Source organism: Thalia democratica, chromosome 1, assembly GCF_965202585.1.
Source record: "Thalia democratica chromosome 1, ktThaDemo2.hap1.1, whole genome shotgun sequence".
Taxonomy (NCBI): domain Eukaryota; kingdom Metazoa; phylum Chordata; class Thaliacea; order Salpida; family Salpidae; genus Thalia; species Thalia democratica.
Window position 1 is genome coordinate 74,879,718 of NC_139165.1, and position 27,948 is coordinate 74,907,665.

At 27.6% G+C, this 27,948-nt stretch overlaps 2 protein-coding genes across 2 annotated transcripts; one reads left to right on the forward strand and one right to left on the reverse strand.

The window, feature by feature from the left end:
* Positions 1 to 1,718: 1,718 nt before the first annotated feature.
* Positions 1,719 to 27,938, forward strand: LOC145848014 (ABC-type oligopeptide transporter ABCB9-like). Its single transcript, XM_082953796.1, has 12 exons — positions 1,719 to 2,259; positions 3,998 to 4,159; positions 4,865 to 5,065; positions 5,300 to 5,505; positions 6,609 to 6,806; positions 8,909 to 9,059; positions 12,101 to 12,270; positions 16,186 to 16,359; positions 21,716 to 21,875; positions 23,673 to 23,809; positions 26,442 to 26,620; positions 27,560 to 27,938. Exons 1-12 carry the CDS (start codon positions 1,719 to 1,721, stop codon positions 27,606 to 27,608), a joined length of 2,328 nt encoding a protein of 775 aa, XP_082809922.1. The 3' UTR covers positions 27,609 to 27,938.
* On the reverse strand, positions 17,091 to 19,097 carry LOC145848027 (equilibrative nucleobase transporter 1-like). The gene has a single exon (XM_082953801.1). The coding sequence runs from the start codon at positions 19,065 to 19,067 to the stop codon at positions 17,625 to 17,627; it is 1,443 nt and encodes a 480-aa protein (XP_082809927.1). The 5' UTR covers positions 19,068 to 19,097; the 3' UTR covers positions 17,091 to 17,624.
* Positions 27,939 to 27,948: the final 10 nt, after the last annotated feature.

A 27,948-nucleotide genomic window follows, 5' to 3' on the forward strand; every position in this document is an offset into this window, starting at 1 on the left:
CCCTCTGTGCCAAAGTGACGCACCGTGTCACTTTGTCGCTGTGCCATTCTGACGCACCGTGTCATTTAGTCTCCGTGCCAAAGTGACCCTCCGTGTCAAAGTGACGCACCGTGCCAAAGTGACGAACCGTGTCATTTTGTCGCTGTGCCAAAGTGACGCACCGTGCCAGAGTGACGCACCGTGTCATTTTGTCGCTGTGTCAAAGTGACGCACCGTGTCATTTTGTCACCGTGCCAAAGTGACCCTCCGTGTCGAAGTGACGCACCGTGCCAAAGTCATTATGTGTCATTCTGACACCCACCCATCTAGGTGGCAGGTTACTGTACAAAAACTTACTTAAACGGATTAAAAATTTAATTTTATTAAAATAAAATTTCACTACGTGTAGAGCAGAACTAGTACTTCTGCTTAATTGCATGCACTTTAATACTTAAATGGCTAAATACTATTGTTTTAGCAAGCTAAGACACATGTAAGGGCCACATCAACAAAAACACTGGTTTTGAATGTACGCTGGCGAATTTCCTTTTGAAAGGTGAACCTAACTTCAGAAGGTAAAGTTTTTTATACATCAAACTATTTTAACTTAAAGCAACTTCATGTTTAAAAACGATATACTAGTTGCTTTTTGACTGTTTTCTTGTTTTTAATGCCAAATATTAAATCTTAGTATGAACTTTTAACAGGTTAAAATATATCATGTAATTACCTTAAAAAAATGCAACTGTTTTCAATAATTGTTATATCATTTTTATTTTCAGACTATAAAAGATAGTTAAATTGCAACACTTACCATCCATCAGACAAAAAACTTTCAAATAGATTTAGCTATGGTGTAAATCGTTTTACATATTTAATTTTTTTGATAAAGTTTATAAATCATTGTTTAAATGATAGTTTTTCATTTGATAAAAGACTTATCGAGTTGAGAGTTTTTAGTCATTTAATTAGTGATTTATTGAACAAAAACAAAAAATTGCTCAAAATTTTTTAGTTCAATGACCTGGATACGCAAAAAGACCTCTCGGTCATCGAGTTGCATACCCAACTTAACTAAATTTAAAATGAGCTAAAAATGGAAAAATTAGTACTGTGAATCTGTATATTTTTTAACTTACTTTAAGTCTTTCCATAAATATTTCAAATTTAGTTTATCAAACGACAAAAAAAGAGGCTAAACATATCAGGTAAAAATTCAGGTAAAATATTACGAAGAACCTGTTATTGAGTCGCACATCTTGGATTTCTTTACACGTCTTGTCCAGGACGTATAAGAACTATAAACATTTTTAAAAGGTGCCCATTAGTTAGTTTAAAATTTATAGGAAGTTTTCAAGCATAAATCTTTAATACCAACTACATATTTAAGTGTTTAAAAAAATAATATTTTAAGTTGTAGACAAATTAGTTTTGAAAAACCAGTTAAATAATTAATAAGTTTTCTATGTTGATATTCATGAGACTTAATAGAGACAAGGTGTTTGCGATAAACTATTTACATACATAATAGTTTTAAAAAGACATAGTTATTATTTCAATATTAATATTTAAACTTAAATTTATATTTGAGTTGCTTTGTTCATTATATTAGATTTTGAATTTAGTTTCTAACTAAGGGAAATTCCCATACTTGGATTGTTACAGCTATAATTGTTATCCAACATGCAATTATCCAATGATAATAAGTTGTGAAGCAGTGCTGAAACTGCCACTGAAGCATGAAAGTACTTGTCTCTTATGCAATATCATTTCTTTTTAGCATTTCAGATGCTGCTATATGCACAACATTGACGCTTGCATCTTGCAACTGGAGTCTTTTACAGTTCAGTAAGGAGATTTTATCATTTACCTTTTCAACTTCAACATTAGAACTTTTGCTTTTACCTTTGTTAAGGTTGAGTATTTACACAGGCAGCTTAATTGCGACAATATATAATCCAAATGAATCTTTAAGGCGTTGCAGGCGTTTACAAAAATTTGTTGCCCCATTCTGCCTGTTGCAGTTCTACTATGTTATAGTAAAACTTCTGATTATTTCTGATGGTAGTTCTTTTAATGTCCATTTAAAAGATCCACTATTTTGGACAGTTTTAGGCTGGAATGCTTTAGCATCTGTAGTTTTTTATTACCAATGGAGTTTGCTGTCACAACAAAGACATTCGAGTTATGTTTTAATAACTGACTATGAAAACAGAGAGTCCATTAATACCTGTGGTCAAGGTTATCAAAATGTAAAAGAAGACAATAAATCATCAAATGGTGTTAGTTTTAGATTTGTTTCTTAAAAAAGTATTAGAGTAAATTTATTATTTATATTTGTAAGTTTAAAATAAATTCAATATAATTTTTAATAAGAAAAATAAATTTACACTTATTTTGTGAATCTGTAACATATTAAAGCTTGAAATGACTTCAGCAAAATAAAAAAACATATTCCTAGTTTATTCAAAATTAAAAATAAAGAAAAAAAATATGTCAAAATTAAAAACATTTTGCTTCAAATGTATTTTCAATAAATAAATTAATTTGAAATGATTCGAAATAATGTATTTCACTACAAAAAAAGTGTTTTGTATACCGAAAAGTAATTTCATTTCATAAGTTTACATATTTTACATTAATGATAATTTTCCAACTTTTAGAAGTTTCTTAAATTTCATTGAATAAGAAAAAATACAATTTTTTTAGTGTTTTAGCTAGCATTTATTAAGTTTAAAATATTTGATTGCAATACCTTTTTAAGTATTTAAAAAACAAATACTATTTAACACTTAAAGCTGTTTATTTTCTAACAAATTTAGTATATTGTGTAATAGCCTTTTGTGATTTTTCTATTATTACTAAGAAAAAAACTACTAGATATAAAGTATATGCTAAAGTTTTTGTAAAGTTTTACAATTGATTCCAGTAAAAAGTTTAAAACTTTTATAATATGTGTTTCACTACATTTACAAAGTTTTTTAAGTTGATAAGCTTAGTTATAATCTTTTGTATACTACTATGATATTGTTTATCTTTGAAAAAGGATAATAAATTTTAGTCTAACTTGTTTATATCCCCTTTAAAAATATTTACTACCAATTTTTTTTTGTTTATTAAATTTGCTTTCTGTTTAAATTACTTTTAAAGTTATACCATTTATTTAACCATAAGCAGTTAAACGTTTCTCCTTGATAAAAAGTAAACTCTAAAAACAACAACTAGCTAAGTATTTGGTTTTTATGATGTTTTACTCAGAATATTATAATGTTTTTAAAATATTATTTACTTTAAGTAAACTAAAATGTTTGAAAAAAATTTGAGTTTTCTAAAAGTTTAATAATTTTTTTTAACTTTTATAGTTTGAACTCAAATAAAATACTTTTTAAAACAAAAAATTTATTTGTTTGTAAAAAAAGTGTATTTTTTTGTTTTCACCCAGTTTAATTGTTTAAAATTTTATAGGTGTTTTACTTTTGATTAAGGAATAAAATAGTAATTTCTTTAAAATAAGTAGAGATAAATTTGTTATACTACACATTGTAATTTGTTTCAAATATATAAAAATAGTTAGTTTCAATTTTTAATTTTTTTGTACGTGCTAGATGTTAAAATGTTTTGCTATTTGCCAATACATTGTTACATAAATACTGCTTAAAGAGATCAAATATTTATACTGTAAAATACTTATCAGTAATAATATTAAATTTGTTACTGTAAATTTATTTTTCAACCAATTTTGTAGTTTTTCAAATGAAATATTAAGTTATAGTATATTTAATGTAACATTTTTTATTGAAGTCCTTTATAAACTTGTTTTATTCATTTTGAATACTCTTTTGAAAGTTTTTAGAAGTTATTAAAGTAACGTTTGTCATTAAAATTACCATAAATGTGTTATTAGCATGCTAAGAAAACATGCTACAAATTATGATATATTGTTTGATACTGTTTAGTTTAAGTTAAATTTATCAAACAACCCAAGCATGTCTATTTAGTTAAATTTTTATATTTTTAGATATTGAAAATGAAGATAAAGAAGATAAAAACAAAAACTTTATGAAAATCCTGTCTTTCACAAAAAAAGAATGGCCAATTATAGTATTTGGAACAGTCAGTTTGGCCCTTTGTTCTGTTGGAGAGTCTTTTATTCCTCTCATTCTTGGTAAGATAGTATCAGGTTAGAAAAGCTTTAGTTTAATCATGTTTAAACCAGTCTTAGAACATGCATGTAAGTTCAATAAACTCATATAAGTTTAGAAGTGTAATGTTACTATGTTTAAAATTTTTTTTTAGTAAACTCAACTTAAAACAAAAAAATGTTTTTGGGTATTTATTTTTTGTAATTATTATGTATGTAACTTACTGATAAAAGCAAAGCAAAAAAGATGAGTTTAGTAATAGTGTTTATAGTTAATTATCTAACAAGTTTGTTTAGTTAAATTTATTTTGCACAAAATAAACTTTAAAAAAGTTAAAACTAAAATATCTAATCTAGACAAAATTTTTCATTTTAAGATTTTGACAACTATTGTTTCAAATAGTTTTACAATGCATAAACTTTAGATTCACTAAGTATTAACTAATTTCATATAAAATAGTATAGTTAGATTAATATAGTAAGGTTTAAGTTTAAATTTTACAAAGGTATAGTTACAGGTGTTTGTGCATTAGTTGTAAACTAATATTGATTATACATTTGATATACAAAGTATAAATGTTTATAATTATTTATTAATATTCAAAACTCGAAGTTTTTTATCTAAAACAATACTGTATAGTAATAATTTGTATTTTTCAGTTTTTATTTAGTTTTCTTACTTCAAGTTTCTAAGTATGACAAAGTAACAAAATTTTCTCATACATTTCAATTTATTGCTTGCAGCAATTGTGGTGCAAGATGTAGACAAAATAAGCAGCAACATCGTAACCATGGCGCTTGTGTCGGTCGGAGCCGCTTTTTTCGGCGGCCTCAGGAGCGGCACTTTTCAGTGGCTGATCTACAAAACCACGTTCAGAATCCAGCAAGCCTTTTTCGACTCTATCACGTCGCAAGAAATTGCCTTTTTTGATGAAAACAAAACTGGTTGGTCTACAGTTTTTGTTTACTCGGTTTGTAAAAACATATTGTTGAAAAAGTTTGTAAATGCTAGGACTTAACTCATTGCAATAAAAAAAGTTAAACAAATTTGATTTAATACTTGTAAAAATATTTTTTAGTTTAGTTTTAATTAACTCATTTATAACTTTTTGTACAAATCAAAACAAATAGTTATAATAAGGAAAAATAAAGTGTCTTAAACTCATTATTATTACACAGGGGACATAATGTCAAGACTGATATCGGACACGACGACGCTGGGCAACTGCTTGGGCCTGAACGTGAACATATTCCTGCGCACCATCATCAAGGTGGTTGGGGCGTGCGTGTTCATGTTCTCCTTGTCGTGGAGGATGGCCCTGCTGACCATGATGAGCATCCCGCTCATCTACGCTGTTTCCAGCGTCTATGGCCATTACTATGAGGTTTGTGTGTACTATTGAATTTGGTTGTCTTTAGAATAAGTGTGCTTGTACAAGAAGAAATTTGAAAAAAAAGTTGTTTGTAATAAATACTTTTTTCAAAACTATCTGCCAAAAAAGAGTGTTTTTAATTTTGAAATTTAAGTGAGCTATTTTTAGATAGCTTCTTAAAAATATTTTTGCGGTTCTAAAGTTATAATTTTTTTTTTTTTTTAAGCTGGAATTATTTCTATCAAAAATATAATTAAAATTTTTACTTATAAAATATTTCTTTAACACCCAAATTTATAGAGTAAAATAGTTAAACTTTTGTCAAAAAACAAATTTTCGACCAATTTTAGCATGTTTCGTTTAATAATTGATAAGCAATACATATACTTGAATGTATTCAAGTTGTTTTAGTATCTGATATCATTTAAAAGAATAAAATGTACTTGTTAATTAATGAAGACAATGTCATATAACTATTAATTGAACTGTATGAGAAGTTTATTGGTAAACAAATTATGTTCTAAAGTTTAAGTCATTCTAAAGAAGTTACTCAAATAATTTCAAACATATATTTTTTCATTAATCGTAATAGTTGTTCAATTGCATCATTCAGTTGTTAATAAGATCATTTTATTACTCATAAATTACTATGTATCTTTAATGCTTTTATTGATCATAAAAATAAGTTTAATAGCTCTCACAGCTTTTATATATTTATATATATAGTTTAGTACTAGTATATTATTACTTATTACAACATTATTATTTGTTATATACGACATATTACTTTCAGTTTCACGAAAGCTTTTTTTACGTATTACTGTCTTAATGTTAAGCGAAGCGCTTAACTTTTTAAAATAAAGCAAACTAACAAACATAAACTTACCGATATTAACTCTTGTTACAGCCATCGTTAAATTAACAAGTAATAATTTTAACTACAATTATTTTTATTTGAATTCCAATAGATATTTCAGTAATAACTAAAAATAGTTCTTGAAACGTAGCAACTCATACAACTTTAACATGAAAAAAAGGCATCGCAATTTTTCAATTTAAATTTTTATAATTCAGTCAACAAGTAACATGTGTTAAAAAGATATATAAAAAAACAGGAAATCCAAAAAGAGATACAAAACAAGATCGCGAAGTCGAACGAGGTGGCGAACGAGGTGTTCAGCACCATGCAGACCGTGAGGAGTTTCGCCAACGAGAAGCAGGAGCGGGCGAGGTACGGGGACAGGCTGGACGACACTTGCAGTTCAGTGCTCAAGCAGAGCTTCTTCAACGCCGTGTTCATATGGGGCACCACCGTCAGTGTTAAGATATTTAGTTTCAATTATAGAATATGATTGGTTTTCAACTTGTTGGGTTTTTCAATAGCTTGATTGTTGCTGATTAAATAGAGTAATAAATCAGAACTAAAATAAATAGTATTAAAAAAAATTAACATTGAAATTAATTTATGTAGGAATAATAAAGTTTGATAAAGTATTTTGACAGAAAGAGAAAGGTACTTTACACTGTTATAATAGTAGCTTACAAATTTTAAAATCAGTTGATAACCATTTCTAAACTACTATATAGTAAAGACTTACATTGAACAATTAAACCTTTTAGCAAGGTTATATTGAACGTTTGTTTTAAAAATATTTTTCAGAATGTTTCTTTCGTTTCGTTAAAAATTGCTTTATATTGCACATATACTGAAAAATTTACGAAATACGTTTTGTGGTCACATTTAATGATATCTATGTAAAATTTGGTGGTCAATTTAAAGACGAAAATTGCTTTGTAATCGTTTGCAGCTTGGATACCTTTAATTCCAATTCATTTTATAAAAACTTTTCACGCAACTCATTATGGCTTGTTTTATAAAAAGTATTTTTGTCATAAAAAGTATTTGTATTTAAAAGAAATGTTTTTACAAGTCGGTCTAAAAAGTAATAAAGGCTTAGTTAAAATAGAATAATCAAGAACATCTTTATTTCATTGATAAACAATTTTTTCAAGTTAAAATTAAAAAACATATTTGTTATTTTTTTTTTAAACAACAATAGCAACTGTTATTTATTGTAAAGATGCTTGTTTCACACTATAAAAATAATAACTATGAAAAATTAGTGTTTAAAATTTTTATTATTTTTATGTGAATGTAAAAGTATTGTTAGAAATGTTTATTATTTGTATTTTTAAAACTTCTTGTTCTGAAAATTAATCATTTAATAAGTTTTTGAAAAAATTTTGCAAATTTTTTGATATAATTTTATTTTAGACAATTTATACAATTGCCAAACTTAATTTAGTTATTTTTCATTTGGTATTTAACAACAACGTTGGGGTTCAGGTGTTTTTGAAAGGCTCTGATCATTAGTCTAGTTCATTATATAGTGTTAATAAAAAAAAAACAATATCATACAAGTTTTAAATCGGTTTGAAAAGTTTAGATTTTATGTATAAGCAAATAATTTCTTGTAAAATAATGATGTTAGTTTTATTGTAGTGAGACAAGTTAAACGTGAAGTTTTTAGTTATTTCTTTTTTCTTAAAGTTATTTAAGGCATGGTTAAAATGAAACATCAATTAAATCTCAAGTAGTTTAATTTATGCATAAATGTACACTAAAGTTTTATATAAGTTATTTTGAAGTATTATTACTCAGCAAGTATTAGCAATTTAAAGTCTTTAAGTTGTTTTTATAAACTGGTTTACAAATTTATATCATTTACCAGTGGATTATATAAACACAATGTATTTTTTGTTATTTAAGGTGGGGTTTTAATAGAAAACTTGTGGTTTGTTTAAACGTCTTTAAATTTTCATCTCCTATGATATATAGTTCAGTTAGACTAAAATACCACGTTTTCTGAATTATTAATGGTGTACGCTATATAATTGGGATTTATGAAAGCATAATTTTCATAAGGGCTTAAGAAATAAAAAAATGACCTACAAAGTTGATATTTCAATAAAACAGTGAAATATAAGTTAAAATGAAACAAATAATATTAGTCTATTTATTTAAAAAGTTGACCTATAAAAAACTATGTTTTTTACAAAAAATTTGTTTCAAATCGTGTCGTAGAATTATAGTTCATTTTATTAATTTGTTGTTATACACTGAAAAATAGCCGTTATATAAGTTTATTGAGTTAAATAGCAACATTTATATTTCCACAATAAAGTTTTTGTAAACTATGAAGTAAAAATGATACATATTACAATAAAATATTATAAAATTATGAAAAATAGCCTTTTATTAATTTATTCTAACCCAAAAAACTTATTTTTCTACTAAAATTTTTTGTAACTCATAAAGTAGAAACAAAAAACAAAGCTTAAGATATCCACTTATTTTTAAACGTTGAAAAGCAGCCATGATGTGTTTATTAAGTTGACCTACAAACTTCAACAGTTGCTGCAACTGGTGCCAAGGATATTGATTTTGATATACGGAAGGTTTCTCATCGCGCAGGGCCTGCTCATATCCGAGAGCTTCGTCTCCTTCATTTTCTACCAGCAGCAAGTCAACGACTCCTTCACCGACATCGCTGATGTTTACACAGGTGACTTTTTGTTTGTTGTTGTGAAAGGAGCCTGTTTCATAAACTTCGGTAGTTTAAAAATGGTTAGATACTTTGGTATCTGAAGTTAAGTTTAGTTTGTGTCATTAAAAAAATGGTTGAAAAAAAAATAAAAAAGAAAGTATATTTGATGGTTATGAAAATATCAATAGTTTGTTGAAGCAATATTAGAAATTTAAACCGAAATATTTTCATATAAGTATGACTAAAATTCAACGTTTCTATTCATATCAAACTGCCTAAATAAGTAGGTAAAATGTAAAATAATTTTGTTTATCTTTATTGACTTTAATATTGCATACGTTAGTAAAATATAAACATCTTTAAAAAGGGGAGTTTTTGTCAGTCGAAGTTTATACGTGCTTTAAAATTTTTTTGTTTAGAAAATTTTTGTTATGAAATTTAAAGCAGTGGCAGGAGCCTTTGACCAGGAGTAGATTATATTTAGAAAAAGTTCTTTGTTGGCAACATTAAAAATAAAAATAACTTTGCGGGCTACACTATTTGAAATAACTTTTACTTAAAAAAAGTCGAATAAAAGCAAGTGTGTGATGATTTTAATATAAAGTGGACATCGATTTAGCAACGAGTAAAAAAAAAAGATCATATTTGTATTCTATCATAAAATTTATCATATTTGTATAGTTTTATGGTAAAGAGTTTAAACTTATTTATATTGCATAAGTTGTTTTAATGTCGCCCTTATGTTGCCGACACCTGATGTAAAAAGTCTGTGCTTGAAATATGATTAATTTTTAAGTCATTGTATGCTTTACAGTGTCAAATTTTAAATTATTAGTTAAAATATTGTTTCAATATTTCTGCACACTTTTTTCTATAGAAGTTCTTAAGAAAAATTTTAAATAGCTAAGGAAAATAATTTAAATAATTCATAAAAACGAATTTATAGAATATGCAACATAAATTTATATTGAAACTGTAGCTAAAAGTCTATATCAGCGGTTCTCAACCTTTTTTCATGTTTTACCCCTTTTTGGAATGTTATTACCAAATTTACCCCATACAAAATTGTGTTTAATTCTGAGGAAAAAATCTAGATTTTATGAACCTTAAGCTTATTAAATATAAAAAATCTCAAAATTTAAAGAATTGTTAAACTTTAAAAAAGTACAATTAAAATACTAACTTATAAATTAAAAAGACGACTAATAAACATTAATTTACATAACTTTACCCCCTAAAACAAGGAAAATTACCCTAAGGAGTTAATTTACCCCAGGTTAACAATAGCTGGTCTAAATTTTGTAAAAAATTAATATGATAATACAAAAAAAGCATTAATTGATTTTATTGACTCAAAACTGCTTATATTTGTTTAAAAAAAAACCAATCAGACAAACTTTAATATCACAAATTTGTCACGTAGAAAATGCAACTTTGAGTTGATAGTATATCGAAAGGTAAAATTTTATGTAAATAAAGCTTGTTTAACTTGTTCATGTAAAGCTGTGTATTCTGTAAATTAATCAAGTAAAGTAATTAATGTTTAACAAAGTATCATTTCCTTTTATTTAGTTTAACCACACTAAACAAATATTTATTCCCATAATATATTTTTAAGTTGGTTATAAATTCACTTAATGTTTAGATATTTAAATATTTAGCATTCGTATTTTATTTTTGTGAACAATTAATAGGCTTTATTTGATAAATTTTATAAACATATTTGATTAGATAGCCAAATAATAAGTTGTTAAAAAAAGTAATTAAACTAAATAACCCTTAGTTTTGTTTTATAGACTTTTTAATTTAGTTCTAGTATATAGTTTTTAAAATTAAAGTTTCTTTTATTGTATATTTTTTTCCAAAACTAAAAAAATGTAATTAAAAAATGAACCATAGCAAATGTTAGACATTTTAAGAATGTTACGAAATAAATTAAAAATTAAAATATTATTTTGACTTAAACATTTCAGTTTCACTACATATCGTTATAGTTTGAAAATTAAATTTATATAAACGAATAAAAATGATTTTACATACTTGCTTTCATCCCAATAAAAATGACTAAAATAATCGTCATTTTTTTAAAATCTGCCAGTAATATTAATATTTCCAATATACACATGTCATACTTGGAAATTAGTTTAAAACAATGCTTTATTATTGATGTTTTTAAGAGTACTTCTAAAAATTTTCTTACAATATAATAATGTAGAATTTATACACTTTACTACATTTCAACATATTTCAAACCTTTATATTATAGTTTTGAAAAAAAATAAATTTTATGAAAATTTAATATAAAAGAAACTGTATTAGTTTACTAAAAAAACGTCTTTTAAGAAATTGTAATTTTTTGTCTAATATATACATGTGGGACGGGTCGAATATGCACGAAGACACTTTTGCAATCCTAATTTTGTTAACTTGGTTAAAAACTCGTAACATCATTTCTAATAGAAGATATCTAAATTTAAAATGTTTGTACCCAATAAGATTTCAATGTTCGTTTATTTTCAAATTGTTTTCTTATTTTATCAAGTATTTAAAAAGTATTAATTTCTATATAATGTATTATATACAGATGAAAAAGTCTCATACAGTTCTTAAATCTTAAAATATTACCAGTAATTTAGCTTTTTTTTAAATAAAATATTAATTTTTTTTAGATTATACTAAAAATCTAATCGAAAATATATTTTTATAATCAAAAAGGTTATTTTTTGTAACCATATTTATGAGGTTTAGAAACAATAAGTTTTTCAAATATTTCCATCAAATCTAGAGCCTTTCAAAATTAAAGATTAACTTTATATCATCCATTTATTTAAGTTGTTTTAATTATTGTTATTTTTTTGTTAAGTACAAAGGAAATTCAAAAAATTTTGATTTGTACAATCTTTGTTTGGCAATGAACACAACTGAAAATTTTGTAACCACTTGTGTTTCTTTGATGTCCTACAAAATAAAATTCAAGTTTAAATTTTTCAAAAAGTATTAAAATAGTAAGTACAAGTAATGTGTTATGACAACTGCAAAACTATTTAACAATTTACTAGGAATAATGCAAGCCCTCGGTGCGGCCGATAAGGTGTTCGATTTGATCGAAAGAAAGCCGAAAATCAGTTTGGACGAGGGAAAATTAGTGGCGGAAAAAATAAACGGCAGCATAAAATTCGAAAATGTTTCCTTCACCTACCCCACCAGACCGGAAGAACCGATAATACAAGTTAGACGAGCGTTTATTAGTTTTCAAATAGTTTAGAAGGTAAATTGCTTGTCGTTTTTACTGCGTGAAATGTTATCATGATGTAAAGTGTGACGTTTTGATTTACAAGTGCGAGTAATAATTGTTTAATACGTTATACTACTACGTATACTTTACTAATCAGTCTGTAATTTAATTAAATCGCAAGTATAATAAAATTAAATTAAGGTTTTTATCAAGACATTTAATATAATAATTTTTTGTGTTTTGTGCAGAAATTGAAAAAAAAACAGTTATTTATGTAAGTTTAGTTTAAAAGTAAATGAGTTACTTAAAATATCCATAACACTGTTATAGTATACTTTTATTTCAAAGTTTTTTAAATTTATTTAAGAAGGTTCTAAAAAACTACTCTCCAATTTTTTTTAACGTTTAATTATTGTTATAATACATATTCTACAGTTAGTTTTTGATTTGAAATCAGTTTAGTAAACATACCAACAAGTAAAAACAAAACAAGGAGTTAAAACTAATTACAAACATATATTTCTTGCAAAAAAAAATGTTTAACAGCTGAAAATAGCATATCGTCAAGCTGTGACTAACGTCCAATAGTTTGTAAAATATATGGTAATTAAAAAGACATTAAAAACCAATTCTTTTGGTACAACTTGACATATTAAAGTGCGTATAACTAATACAGAATAATTAAAATATAACTTTCAGCTTTAACTAGTTCCATAGCTGTTGTAACTTTAGTTTATGTATTTTTTTTATAGTCAAGCATGGAAGAAGTTTTAACTTTTTTTTTATTAGTACAGTGCTTATTTACTTATCCAGACATGTTGGGCAAGATTTTTCTGTAAACATGTACGGATAAGCATTTTTCCGGATAAGTACAAAAACCCATTTTTTTCATAAAATAACATAACTACTGAATATCACGCAATGCGTAAGAAATTTTAAAGGCGTTATATTAAAAACAAAAAGTAATTATGAGTAATAGATAATAAAAACTAGTTTTTAGGTTTATTTATTTAGTTATTTTTTCTAAAACTTACTAACTATTTGCAACGATATACGTTTTTTAAGGGTGAAACAAGTAAAATTCATCATTTGTAATTCCACCTGACCTAACTTCAACTAAAAAAAAGTTTAATTTTTGTTTCAGAGGAAAAATAAATTAAACTTATCTTTCAAAACAAAAAATAATAACCAAAATTAAAAATGTGTAAATCTATATCTCTGAATAAAAAAAAAAATTTTTTATACAAACAAAAATTCGAAAACAGACATAAAGAAAAACGAAAAACTTTGACTAAATTCAAAGTCAATTTAAAGGAAACATACCACACCTAACAAATTATAGAATAGACGTTTGCTTTATAGTTTTTTTCACATTATTTAGCAGAAAATTCACGGAATTTAGTAAATTTGATGTATAACCTCACTACATTATGAGAGATTAAATATTTGTGCCAGACAAAATAACTTGAGTTTAATATTATTTTTTTTTAATTTTCTTCACGACTGAAACTGTCCGGATAAGTGACTAAGCACTGTACCTTTAAACAGTCTTATATCAAAATTAAAATACTTCAAGCCGCAACACGCAAGTGGCACGCGAGAAATTAGTTTGCAACTTGTAAAATTTCGACCTCTGCATCAAAACATTAATCTGCTTCAGTGCAGTTCGCCTCAGTGACGCGATTAGGTGCAAATCCGTTTGTATTCGAAATATTTGTCTTTGACACAACACGGAAAGGTCGTCCAAATTCAAGTGCAACAACAATGCACCGAATTATGTTGCTGGTTATTGATGAAAACGACGGCTGCCAAAAATTAAGCGCTGTTGCTGGTTGACTAATGTCAAGCATTTGTTTTTTGTCTATTTATTGAAGTGATGAATTTAGTTTAGTATTTTTTTTTCACTGTTTCAAATGTTTTATTTAGTAATGGACATGGCTTTTTTACTCATAGGTTGTTAGTCATAAAAATTGTTGGTCCCATAATATATTTGCTGTCTGTGATTAATGTTACTTTTTTTTACATTTTATATTTTGATTAATGTTTAACTTTAACAGTTTACTAATTCGAAGCATAAAAATACATTATGTTGATTTGCTAAAAATGTTGTAGGTTTTAAATGAATATTTAAAATTTAAATTATACAACACGTTTGATTATTAAACGACTTCATAGTCAGTAGGTTGTAATTATTATATTTTCCTTAAACTTTAAAAGTCTAGTAACACATATTAGTTAAGTAAAATGTATGAACAAAGACAATTAATCACTATCATTTTATAATTATTACTTGTATTTACTTAATTTCAATATGTCAAATGTTATTAAAACGTATTCGTTGTTTTTCAGTAAACAGTGCGAACAAAACAATATAAATTTCGACTTAATTATTTGTTTTTACATACTAAAAACCTCATTTTCATGTTGTAAGTTTATTAGGGTAACAGCTGACCTTTTGATCAAAAATAACTTACACAGAATGTTTGAAAAGCAAACACTTTTTATGTAATTTTTAGATTGTCCTTCCTACGTTACTTTACTCTTTAACTGAACTAAATTTGCAAAATGTGTAAAAAACTATTTACTATAAAATTGTAATAACTTAATTTTAGTTTAAAAAAATAATTGCACAAGTAGTGATGTTTAGTTAGATTAACACTGAGTTTATCAAATGAATAAAAAAGTCTTATTTTGATTTTAAACTAATATTGACTTTTTCAGGCATATAGCTTCACTAAACTTACAACTTATCAGTTGTAGACGTCGCCTACTTATTTCCTTTATTCCTATCATAACTAGTAAACAAACAACACACAAAAAATACTTGTTACCTATAATTGTTGTATATTTCCAATTTGGTTTCTAACAAGTATATATGATACTAATATTTTTCTTTGAAATTATATATGTGTGTTTGTTAGAATTACAAAATTTTCTGTTAAATAATATTTGTCTTAGTACTAAATTTAATTGCGATGTGTAGAACTTTGTTTGTTGTAATAACGTTTTAATTTAGCTGTATACTGTTTTTAATTTATCAAAAAATATACTTTAGAATGGATCGACAGATAATAGACATTTTGTAAAGAAGTTTAAAACTGATATATTATTATTTTTGAATCCTCAGATACTTAAATTTAATAGGTTTTCACACGATATAAGCATATTGTACGGCAGTTAAAACTATTTAAAAAAACGTCTAGCTAAAAATGAAGGCTTTTAAAGTAAACACTAAACCAAAAGTAAAGCAGTTTAGCAACTATTGTGAAATTATATTTAAAAAATAAATTTCAAAGATGCATAAGTTTAAATGCCGAGGTGGATGCTTGCTAGTTAGAAACCATAAATTAATTTTTTTGTAGCTTTCTTTGTACCTGAAACAGATTTTTACTTAATCAAGTTTTAAAATTGTTTCTTTTAGCTTATAAGTTTTAAAACTTTTTATATCCGTCGTTAAGTTACAAATCTCAATTTTGATTTTCTTAAATTTAAATGCAATGAACATTAAGAAATATCTCACAGCAAAAAAAGTCAGTCATTTCTAATCTTTTTCAAAATATAAATTTTTAAATCATGAAACTTTCGTCAAAACATCTAACGATTTTCACAAGGGGTGCAGTGTGATATTTTCCGAATGTAAATTTTTCCAGCTGAAAACTCAAAGGTCGCCGTTTTTACAAGCACCCTAAAAGTGTTCTGAACTTTACTAAAACTTAAACATTACAGATAAAAACTAAACAAACAAAGATTTACTTTGATTAATTGTGAAACTTGCCATAGAGTTTTAACAACTTCAATTCCCTTAAAAACTTAAGTTCAACGTGTAAACAACTTAAAAAAATGTTAAGAGTTTATAATAGAAAAGTCCTGAAACTGTAGAGGCGTAAAATGAAAAAATAAACTTTCAAGGACATAAGCTTCGAGGCGAAACCCGGGGAGGTGATAGCGTTGGTGGGGCCGAGCGGGGGCGGCAAGTCGTCCTGCGTCAAGCTGCTCAAAAGGTTCTATACTGCTACTAGCGGAAATATTTTATTGGACGGCAAACCGATACAAGATTACAAGCACGACTTCTTTCACAGAATGGTCAGTTGAACTATTTTGTAATTTTTTTAAAGGTTGGTTATTTACCAACATTGTCTGTACAACTTATTTTTGTACGTACATCTGTACTCCACAAGGGCCTGAGTTAGGAGGTGTGTTTAGTTTTCTTGACTTATTAGCTTTACTTTATATTTAATAAATTTAGTAACAAACTTAAGACAAATAATTTTGCAATAATAAAGTGATTTTATTAACAAGTGACAAAGCAGCTAATTGATTAGTAGAATTAACACAACTGCAAAAAATAAAAACAAATTAAAGTCTTATGAAAAATAGGTGTTTATGAAAAAAATAGAAAACAGAATCTTATATGAAGTAATAAATTTTACTGACAAATAGATCCTAAAAATAGTCTTAAATTTGATGTGCTTTGCACACAAGTTGATGGCTAAGTGAGCACAAAAACATAGTTTTTAAAGTTTTTATAAACTAATTTGATAACAATCCTCTAGCGCCACTGGCGGTAATTTAAAAAACAACAAATTATATTTTTTTTAAACATACAGTGATTTATTTTTTGTCGGTAGTATAATAGTACTTTATTGTATTTAAACTGTAATTTATCTTAAAACTATATATATTTTATTACAGCTTTATATCAACGTACTTATTGACTGCGGTTAGTTAGAAGATTATAATATCAGTTTTACTTGTTATTACTTCAAAAATATCAATGTAACTTTTGTTTACTTTTTGTTTTTGTTGAGTTTTATTAGCAGGTAAACAAAAAAAAATTACAAAATAAAAACTTAAATCACAAAAATTTTACCGTTAATTTTACAGCTAAAACTCATAATACAGAATAATTTGATTATTCTTTTTAAGAGAAAAAATTAACAGAAAAACTCATGTACAAGAGAGATACTTTTGTATATAAGTAGAGGAAATGTATAGTATCTTTTATGTTTAAGTAAGGTTTCAACAGTATCACGCCAATACTCATGTACTACAGAGCTGTATTTATATAAAAGTAGAGGAAATAATAAAGTAGTACAAAAATAAAACTAAAAAATATGTTTTAATAAACACAGACGATCAGTTGTACAGAATATTGTTTTTTAAGACACTGATACACACAAAACTTTTTTTTAAAGCTTTCAAATTATGTTTAATAGCAAAATACTAGTTCACAAATCTTTGTGTTTTTATCAAAAAGACAAAGAAAACAAAACGACCTACATAAGCGCTCTGGACTAAAACGTGCTGGTATCACTAAAAAACTTAGTTTTTTCCTAAAAACTTCAACTTCAAATCAAATACTCTTTGTTTTCTTTGCAATTGTTGTTCCTCTCCACCCTCCTCCTCGACTCCATGAAAAGCGACACCGGATGGGCCATCGACGCCGTCCCAATGACCAGAAGCACCAGGTACACGTGGTAGAACTGGTTGCCGAAAACGCGCGTGACGAGCAAAGTGGCGGGAAACTGCAGCAGCAGCACCAGCCCCCCCGCGCAGTACATCGAGCTGAACATGGAGCCCGTCAGGTTGGCGGGAAAGTGCACGGACACGAAGGCCACCATCGAGGAGTAGCTGAACGCCCTCGCCACCACCTGGCAACAGATGCTGGTCACCACGGACAGCTCGCCCGGCACCAGGGTGCAAGCGAGCATGACGACCATGAAAAAGTTCCCCGTGAGCATGAACACCGAAACGCCCCTGAACGTGGCCTGCTCGAACGACATTCTTTTTTTCGCCCGGTTCCGGTAGCAGTCGTTGAGGAAGCCGACCAGCACCTGCAGCCCCCCTCCCAGGAACTGCAGCACCCCGAACAGCCGCTGGTAGTACTTGGCGTCGTGTTGGGAGTGTTGCAGGTGGGTGGTCACCCAGAAGTCGAAGCTGCCCACGAAGAAGGTCATGCAGAAGTTGAAGGCGCTGTAGTGGGCGATGTTCGCCCACGTGACTCGCTTCCTCAGCTGCTCGCAAAACTTTGTTTCGCCCACTTTCTTGTCCATTTTCGCGGAAACTTTTTCAATAATAGCGTTTTTGCGCTCGTTGGAAAAACACCGTATTTCCTTATATCCGTACTCGTACTTTTGAAGCGAGTTTTTCTCGGGCACAGAGTAGCGCGGGGTCAAAACGAACGTCATCAAAAACACCAGCGTTATCCCGCAGCTGTAAGCCGCCATGCACATTTTCAAGTTGCCGTTGTAGTCGTACGCCAGGCTCATCAGCAGGAACACGACTATGGAGCAGTCGAAGGAGGAGCTGATGAGCGAGCTCACCAACGCTTTGACTTTCGGGAAGAAGTTCGCCATGCCCATGTTGACGTAACCGATCCCGTAGCCGCCCACGCTCATCAGCGGAAAGCTGATAAACAGCAGCCACGGCGATTTGCGGGGGTCGCTGGCAATGTTGAGCAGGTTGCCGCCCGCTATCAAAACCAGCATGGCCGTTTTGGCCACCCACCCGCCTTTCTTGTCGAACAGAATTCCGCACAGCAGGGAGAGTATGGGCGCGACGGAGGTGGTGACGGTGAACACGAGGCTCAGCTGCTCCACCTGCGACTCGCATATTTGGCGGGAACCGTTCCGGTGATCTGATTGGTTTGTCGGGCGGCAGCCGCCGGAGAAGTAGCCTTCCTTCACCAGCATGGGCTCTAGAGAGCACCAGCCGATTATGACGCCGCCGTACGTCATAATCTCGACGAAGCCGAACAGGATGCTGAAGATTGGCTGAAGCTGCGTTTTCATGTTATTTAAAAAGAAAGTCTAAGTCTGTAAAAAAATTCTTTAACCAAAAAAAAAAGTTTAGTTTACAGTTTTAAAATTTTAAGATTTATTGTGGTTTAATTTACTTTTCATAAGGCTATCGTTATCATTAGTTTTCGACCAATTTAAAGTTGTTTTGATACCACCTATCATTTAAACAATTTTAAGTCCATAGTTTTAAATGAATTTCTAGATTGAAAGTTTTTATAAGGTAACAAACGCAAAAAAAACTCTCTAAATAAGTTGCTTTAGTTTAAGGAGTGTGAGATAAATTTTTAATTAAATCTAGTTTTTGTCTATTCTGCTTTCACCTTACATAAAAACCTAATGAACTCTCTAATGTTGATCGCTTATATCTCAAAAGTTACTTTCAACTTGAAAAAATAGTAAAAAGTGACCAGCTTAGTTATTAGTATAAAATGTAATAATAAAAATTGAATATTCCCTTCCTCTTAGTCCTAATTTTTAAATAAAACAATGTTTTTTATGAAAAAATATCCTAGTTTAAAAACAAAAGTTAGTAAGTTTTTGATGCCTTAGAGTAAAAACGCTTACAGCTCTAAAAACTTTCCTAAACTTTAAAATATAAATAAAAGTATTAGTACGTAGTGACATAAAAAACTGTTTTTTTAATGTTCTACTTTGATGAAGTTTTATATTTCAAAGTTTTATGTACATATATATTTACTAAAATCTTTGACAAATTGTTTAACAAAAAGCTTTTTGCTTTTTATTTGACAAAACTTGTAGTAAATAATAACGTTCTAAAGTTTTTGAAAATGATAAAACTGCTTAAAGTGTCCTATTTAAAACTTATTTTTTAATAATTGAAATATACGTTGACAAATTGTTGTAAATATGTTGCGTTTACCTAAAAGCTTCGAAATTATACATTTGAAATTAAATTGAAAGTACAACAGGTTTTTATTTTATCTAATTTTATTCAAAATTTGAAGTGTTAGAATTTAATCGCATGGTGTCTCAACGAGTCAAAAGTTCAATCAAATAATATTTTCAACTAAGCTAGTTCGTGAATATAATAATATCTCATTTATCCAAAATCTTATTTTAAATACTAAATTATTTATAAAAATTTACTACAATTAAAAAAAAAACATTGGTTTCAGAAAACTTTACGTAAAGAGTTCAACTTATTTTTACAGCGCCATTTTAGTTTTGTAATGATAAAAATTAAAAAATGTCTACTTGTTGTGTATTTTTAAGTACTTTGTTGTTGCGTTAATTTCATGTGACATTGATTTAGCAAATTTTGACCACTTGAGTGATACTTAAATGTATGGTGTTTAAAAACAATGTTGTCATTTATATAGTATAAATATACATCTTACACTTTGTTAATGAAGTTTAAAAATGTATACTTAAAAAAATATGATTTGAAATCAAATTTTACTGAAAGAAAAGAAAAAAACTAAATCAAAATAATAATAATAATAATAATAATAATAATAAATAGAAACATTTTCTCACTGATTATTTGTGTAACAACTAATAATATAAATTTATATACTCAACAAAATGCTGTACCGGTTCATCTTTTTAAACCACATTTTAAACAAAAAGTTTTGTTATTGATTAAATCCTTAAGATGTAAAAACACCAATTTCTTATAACGTTTTTCAATGTACTATGTTAAATACTCATAGCAAAATAACTGCTGCAATTATAAATTATAAACTTATCTATATGATTAATGATTAATTATAAATGATTATAAACACAATGATTAACTATAAACAAACTATAATTTATATTAAGTAATTTCAAATTATAGTTTGAAATTGCTTAATAAAAATATTCAACAAAAAGCTTAGGATAGTAATTTAAAAAAAAGGTTGAACATATTATAGTATTCTAATTTCTACATACACATAAAGTGCGATAGAAAGAAGCCTTGAACTATTTATACTTTTACTGTTCTAATTATAAATTAAAAGTCCATCTGATAGATTTCAAAACTAAATACAACTATGCAGAAATAAATTTATAACCTTAGCTAAAAAAAAATGATGTAACTAAAGTTGTGCAATGACCATGGTTGCTTTAACTTTACTTATAAAAACTATAGTTTAAAATTTTCCTTATAATGCATAAAATTAGAAACTTATTGAAAAATACTTGTTTTATCACGCAAACTATAACTACACAATGACCTTTAGATAGGGCCTTAAAGTAAACATTTTTTGTACTTTGAAGTAATGTGATATATTTAAAATGCTCATGTAAAGTTTAACTGATATAGCTGCTAATTAAAAAAAATATTATTATATAGATTTGATTTAATTATTTGAGGGACTTTAAATTACTAAAACTTATAATCTTAGTGTGAGTTCTTCTACAAAAGTCAGTATTAATATTATTGTTAGCTCACAATATTTTTACAAACTATCATCATAACAAGTTTAGTGAATTGTGTTAACAACTATCTAGCAACAACAAATCACAAAACCTGTGTAAAAGGTGACTTCTTTTTGTTTTTGTTCAAACAACACACAATTTTAGTCTTTCGGATCGACACAAAAACTTACAAGTCAACAAGCTCTTTATTCTAAACCGTTTTATACACGACAGCAGAGCGTTAGTCTAAAAAGTTTCAGTCTGAACGCTTTCAGGTAACGATGGTGGGACAGGAGCCCGTGCTGTACGCCAGGTCCATCAAGGACAACATCAGGTACGGGCTCGATGACGTCACGGACCACGTCATAGTGGAGTCGGCGAGGCAGGCGAACGCTCACGACTTCATCACGTCGCTGGATCAGCAGTACGACACAGGCATGTTGTTTGTTATTTTTATTTTATTTTAAAGCTTTGATAGTTTGGAACAGAGATTGATTTAAAGTTGTGACAAATGTTCTCATAAAGTTTTACAATTGTGAGATAAAGATGTTTTGCAATTTCTAAAGTCAAAATTCAAAAATTTTAGCTTCAGGATACGTATCAAATTTTAATGAGTAGGTTATGTTTTATTTTTAAGACATATTAAGTTAAGTTTTTTGTTGAAATTAATATTTGGTTTTAATACCGAATTTAGTTTTAACTGAATTTACTTTCAGCGTTGTTTAATTGCAAATTTGTTTTGCTTTCTAGCTTTGCGTCTGAAATTTAATGAATTTTTATAAACATAGAAAGCATGTAAGCTTTAATAGTTAATTATTTATATATTTTTTGTATTCAATGATATATTTTGTTATAAGAAAGAAGTTTTTTTATTATACTAAAAGACAAACAGATTTTCATAAAATGTGTTTTGTATTCAATAAAAATTAAACAGTTTAATCTAGCTTGAGTTTTTCTCACGGTAGCAAATGTAAATGGATGATTGACATTCTTTTCATACCAAAACTTAATTTTGATCTAGTATTTTGTCTTAATTCAAGTTGACAAAAAAGTTTTATTAAACTATACACAGCTTATTTATATATATTATTTAGTACAGTTTGTTTGAACTATAGGATTATCTTAAAACAAACAAACTAAATATTAAAACTTTACCTAAACTACTAAGTAGTATTTAATGCACTAACAAATTTATATCAAACAATTATTAAAATTAATCTGTCGACCAAAAGTAACAAAAACGTGTATCAGTTATTAAATTTTCATAACTTACTTTTTCTACAAAACAAAGGCTAATCACCTGCATAAGTAAATCGCTGACATACAGTAATAACTTTCATCTGAAACGTACTAACAATGAAATTTGAAAGAATGTTAACTTACAACTCAACAAAAAAACAATCTTAAAGAAGGCTTTAACCAATTGCAATGTGGCATGTTACTACATCAAATGTTACTACGAATAATCCCTGGCGGTCTAAAGCACTTCAGCTCGAAACGTGTATTGCACATTACCCGCTTATTGAATAAGTTGAAAATTTCTTACAGCCACTTCCACTGTCTTCTCTTCAATTTGCATTGCAATATTTTTTTTCTTGTTTGCAGACACGTCCCAGGGATTTTTCAATGAAAATGTTTGCGCAGCTATTTTTATCTGCTGTTGCTTTGTGTATTTGCGTTCCGGGTACTTTCTGTTTATTGCAACAAACGGACACAATTTTTGAAACGTTTGAAAGTAGTTTGATTAAGGTCAACGGTTTATTATGTTTATTCAAGCTTCTGTTTGTGGTGGTCTTGGCCAGTTGATGTGGTCGCAATAAACCAAAAAGTAAAGTTCGATTTATTAGTAATTTATATGTTGTGCAATGAACTTGAAAAATTTCAACTTAATGTTGAAAAATCAAGTCATAGAAATGCATATTTTTATCAGCTTAAAGTTGAACTTGACAACTTGCAATTAACATATGCTTATAATTATTCTCATAAATTGATTGTTGAGTAGCTGGAAATCATTTTTTTATTTAAACAAAACACAAAGGTTATTATAAAAGTCAATTAATTGATTTTCTTTTTATTTCAAAGTTTGAAACTGTATTTTTTTTTTGCAAAAATGAAAAAATAAAGTACCACCAAAAGTATTCAAATTTTTATGTCAAAAGCAATGATTAGTTAAACAAAAAAACTCATATAGCTGATAAATATTAATTATTTTAATCATCAACATATCAACAGAGGCAGGTGAGAAGGGGGCACAACTGTCAGGTGGTCAGAAGCAGAGGATAGCAATTGCCAGGTCGCTTGTGAGGAAGCCCAACATTCTGTTGCTAGATGAAGCCACATCTGCGCTTGACACCGAATCTGAATTCCTCGTTCGTTTTTGATGAAGTTGTTTTGTTGCGTTAACAGTTACATGCTTGTCTTAAAGATCGACGTTTTTTGAAAGTTTTGATACGCATGTGTTAAAGAGTTTGAGTCTTAGTTTAAAGGTTTATATTTGCTGGTAAGTATTTTCAGTAGTGTAAATATAACACTTTATATAGTTAAGAGTGTAGATAAGGTTTCTTACAAAACAACAAAAAAATTTTCATTGGAGTAATTATTAAAACATAACTTAACAAATTGGTCAACTTTATACTTTTCAAAAACCTAAAATGCAATTTAGAAATATTAAAAAATTAAATGCTCACTAGCAGGAAAATGCTAGAAAAAAACTTTATTGAAAAAAGCAAAAATATCTTCTGTTGTAGAACTTTTTATAAACTAACTAAAATTTGTCTAAAACTATAAAAATCACTATATTTAGAGTATTTACGCTACAATATAAGTGATATAGTTTAAATGCAATAGCAACTTTCTTAAACAAGCCTGAATTTTGTAAACAAGAAATCTAGTTATAAACTAGTTTTATTAACTAAAACAGTCATTTTCCTTAGTCTAAAGTTATATTATTTTTTTTTCTTAGTTACTACATTGGTAACTATCTTGTTTTATATCTATCTAATTGTAGTTGGTCCCCTTCTCTTTTTAATTTATATTAATGATATTTGTTCAAACATTGATATTAAAAGTGAGTTAAGCTTATTTGCAGATGATGCCAAAATCTTTAGTCAGTCAAATACTTCATTACAACTATCTTTAGATAATATTTACATATGGTTAAAAACAAGAAAACTAAACTTAAATCCTAGCAAATGTAAAATTCTAACCATTAACAAAAAAGAATCTTCTCCAACTGACCTCTTAATCAATAACATCAAGTTACCAGAAATTAAAGTTTTTAAAGATTTAGGAATTTATATTTCCAAAGATTTGAAATGGAATGAACATATCAACTATTTATATAAGATTGCAAAAACTACATGTTATCAAATATTGAAAAGTTTTAAATCTAATTCTGCTTCAATTCTGACAAAACTATTTAAAACATACGTTCGCCCTAAACTTGAGTTTAGTACCCAAATTTGGTCACCCCATTTAAAAAAGGATATTAACAAAATTGAATCTGTGCAAAGGAGTTTTACCCGTCATATTTGTAATCGTTGCAACATATCTTACACGTCATATAATGATAGAATGATTAAATTTGGATTGAAATCACTGGAATATAGAAGATGGGAATTTGATTTATTAATTCTTTACAAAATTATCAATGGCAAATATAAAAGTTTTTTTAACCAGTTTTTTAATTTTTCCCAAAATAAATATCAACTAAGAGGAAATAATTTGAAAATAAAATGAAAACATGATTTTCAAAACAGTCAGTGGCAAGGCGCATTTTTTCACAGAGCAAAAGCTATGTGGAACAGACTACCTCAGGATATAGTATCTTGTGAGAGGGTAGAACAATTTCGTTTAAAGCTAAAAAGATTTGACTTAAATACGATAAATACCAGTAAAATTAACTAATTTTCCACTGTAACGAAAGGAAAAATATTCGTTTCCCTATGCCTCCCCCCTACAAACTATTAGTTTACTTATATATTTTGTAGTTATGAATATTGTTTTATAAGCCATGATTTTAGACAAACTTCTTTACTGTGTGTACTAAGTAATATATAAATTTGAATTTTTTGAACTGAATTTTCAATTTAGTTCATTTGTTTATCATATTGTGTTTAACTTTGTGTTTCCATTTAAATTATGTTTGTATATATATATATATGTATAATTTATCTTAAAGTTTTGAATATAAGTTTATTTTCTTTTTCTCTTTTTGTGTGTCCTGTTTAAGTGGCTCAGGTTTTGATGCCTGAGTCCAACATTGCACAATAAACAATATAATAATAATAATAATAATTACTTTAAATTTTGAGTTTTGTTGTTTTTAAACTTTATTTATACATTTAGCTTTTTTACCTAATGTACTATTATTTCGTTTATAAAATTTTTCTTGTAATATCATGTATAACTTAGTTCTTCATATTCGTACAACTTAATGTAAGCAAAATTAATATATTCTAAAATAAAATGCTTCTATGTTAAACCAAATTTAATGCTTTTTCAATTTTTTTTTGTTTATTGCCACTTTAGTGGTTTTAAAAACACTTTATTAAAAGCTTGTAGTGCAAAAACAACATAAAATGTGTTGCAATATTTATGTTTGTTTTACTGTAGACTAGTATATTGTAAAAAATAGATTCTAGAACCAAGCGTTAGCGTTTTCCTTAGTAAGTGGGCCAGACATGGCGGTCACAATTTTTTTAAACGTAGACCTTAGCTGGCTGCAATTTTTTATCAAACTTGTACTTTGAAAAAACTATTTTGTCTAACCACCATATAACCAAATATGTGAATTAAGAACCACTATTTGATATAAAATAAGTTTGTAATTTTTTTTAGAATTAAAAAAAACGTACTTTTAATAAATATTTCTCGTAAAAGTTTTTTGCTGCATAAAAAAACGTCGCTAGCTGGAAATATTGCCCAACTCCGATGTCAACTAAATCGTTCGTTCGTATTAAAATCCCAACCAATCGAACATCATCTCAAAACATCTTGCAGGTACAGCAAGCGCTGGAGAGGAACAAGGAGGGGCGCACGGTGATCCTGATAGCTCACAGGCTGTCCACGGTGAAGAGCGCGGACAGGATAGTGGTCATCTTGAAGGGACGGGTCGCGGAGTGCGGCAGCCACAAGTGTTTGATGGATAAGCGGGGTGTGTATTACAACCTCGTTTACAGGTAGGTGATGATATTAGAAATTGAAACTTTAGTTACTTTAAAGTGTATAACTAAAAGAATTATAAGTAAATGTCTTATATTAGTTTGTAGTTGTTTTTAGTAGAGTGTTTTTTTTTTCCAATACTGCCGTTAGTTATTTTTATATGCGTAGTTAAGTATATTCTACCTATTTTTAATAAAATGTAGCAATATTTTTTGAAATCTTTCAAATATTTGTAGTAAGTTGTTTTACGTATATAAATGTAATACATGCGATATTCATATGAAAATGGATAGTTGAGTACTAAATACGTATAAACAAATAATAAATATATAAATAGTGAACTTTATCTAAAACACATATAAAACAAAGTATTTCACCAAAAACAACTTCTTTAATGATATAGAATAATTGCAGAAGTTTAATATTGAAGTGTTAGAAAAACAAACAAATTTAAACTGCAGACTATAGTTTCGTTGTAAATACGCAAGCTTTTATTTTGATAGTTTTATTTAGTAGTAGTTTTTCAGTATGAGAAAAGATAAGTATGTATAAAGATTTTTTTTGTTGCTATTAAAATTCTGTTTAAGCAAAAAGATTGTAGAGTCAGCAGTAGTCTATTTTAATTTGGTATATGTATATATATACATATGTTTTTTTTTTCAAATACAGCTTTGTATCTATCTTAATTTAATCAGTAACATATTTTTATTTTTTTCTTTGCAGTTTTAAAAATTTTGCCGAGCCATTTTCAACGAAACAAGTTTAATGAAACAAAATTTGAAAACATATTAATAATAACTTATTTTAAAAAGTAATTACAATTTTATTGTTGTTTTTTAAGTTATGCCAAACTTTAAAAAGATATAGTTATTTGATTCTAATCAATTTTTTGATAAAAAGTATAAACTGTTGAGGAAAAAGTTTATTTAAAAAGTAATATACATTATTTTTTATAGGCAACTGAAGCCAGACGACATCGGTGAAAGCAACAGCATCTCGTCTTGATAAGTTTATTTTTGTGTTTCAATTTAATTTTGGTAGTTTATTTTGTTTTTTAGAACGTTTAATAATACCAAACTTAAATGTTTGCAAAATATATGAATTTAGTTAATTTAAAAACCTTTTTAAAATTTAAAAGAATATGTTTTTGAAAATGAACAAAAATTGTTATAAACACTAAATTGAAAGAAATCAAAAGGCACTTGAAATGAATTATTTGTTTTTTAGATTTCAGTAGCTTTTATACTACTTTCTAATATACTGTTATTTAGTTTTCTTAGGTACGATTTAATAAATAATGTTATTTTTATTGCATTATCATGTAGATGTTTTTTTTTTCACTCAC

Coding starts and splice junctions, on each gene's coding strand:
- LOC145848014 (XM_082953796.1), top strand. CDS start 1,719: ATGAAAGTACTTGTCTCTTATGCAATATCATTTCTTTTTAGCATTTCA. Junction 2,260..3,997: donor AGACAATAAATCATCAAATG/GTGTTAGTTTTA, acceptor TTATATTTTTAG/ATATTGAAAATGAAGATAAA. Junction 9,060..12,100: donor CATCGCTGATGTTTACACAG/GTGACTTTTTGT, acceptor ACAATTTACTAG/GAATAATGCAAGCCCTCGGT.
- LOC145848027 (XM_082953801.1), bottom strand. CDS start 19,067: ATGAAAACGCAGCTTCAGCCAATCTTCAGCATCCTGTTCGGCTTCGTC.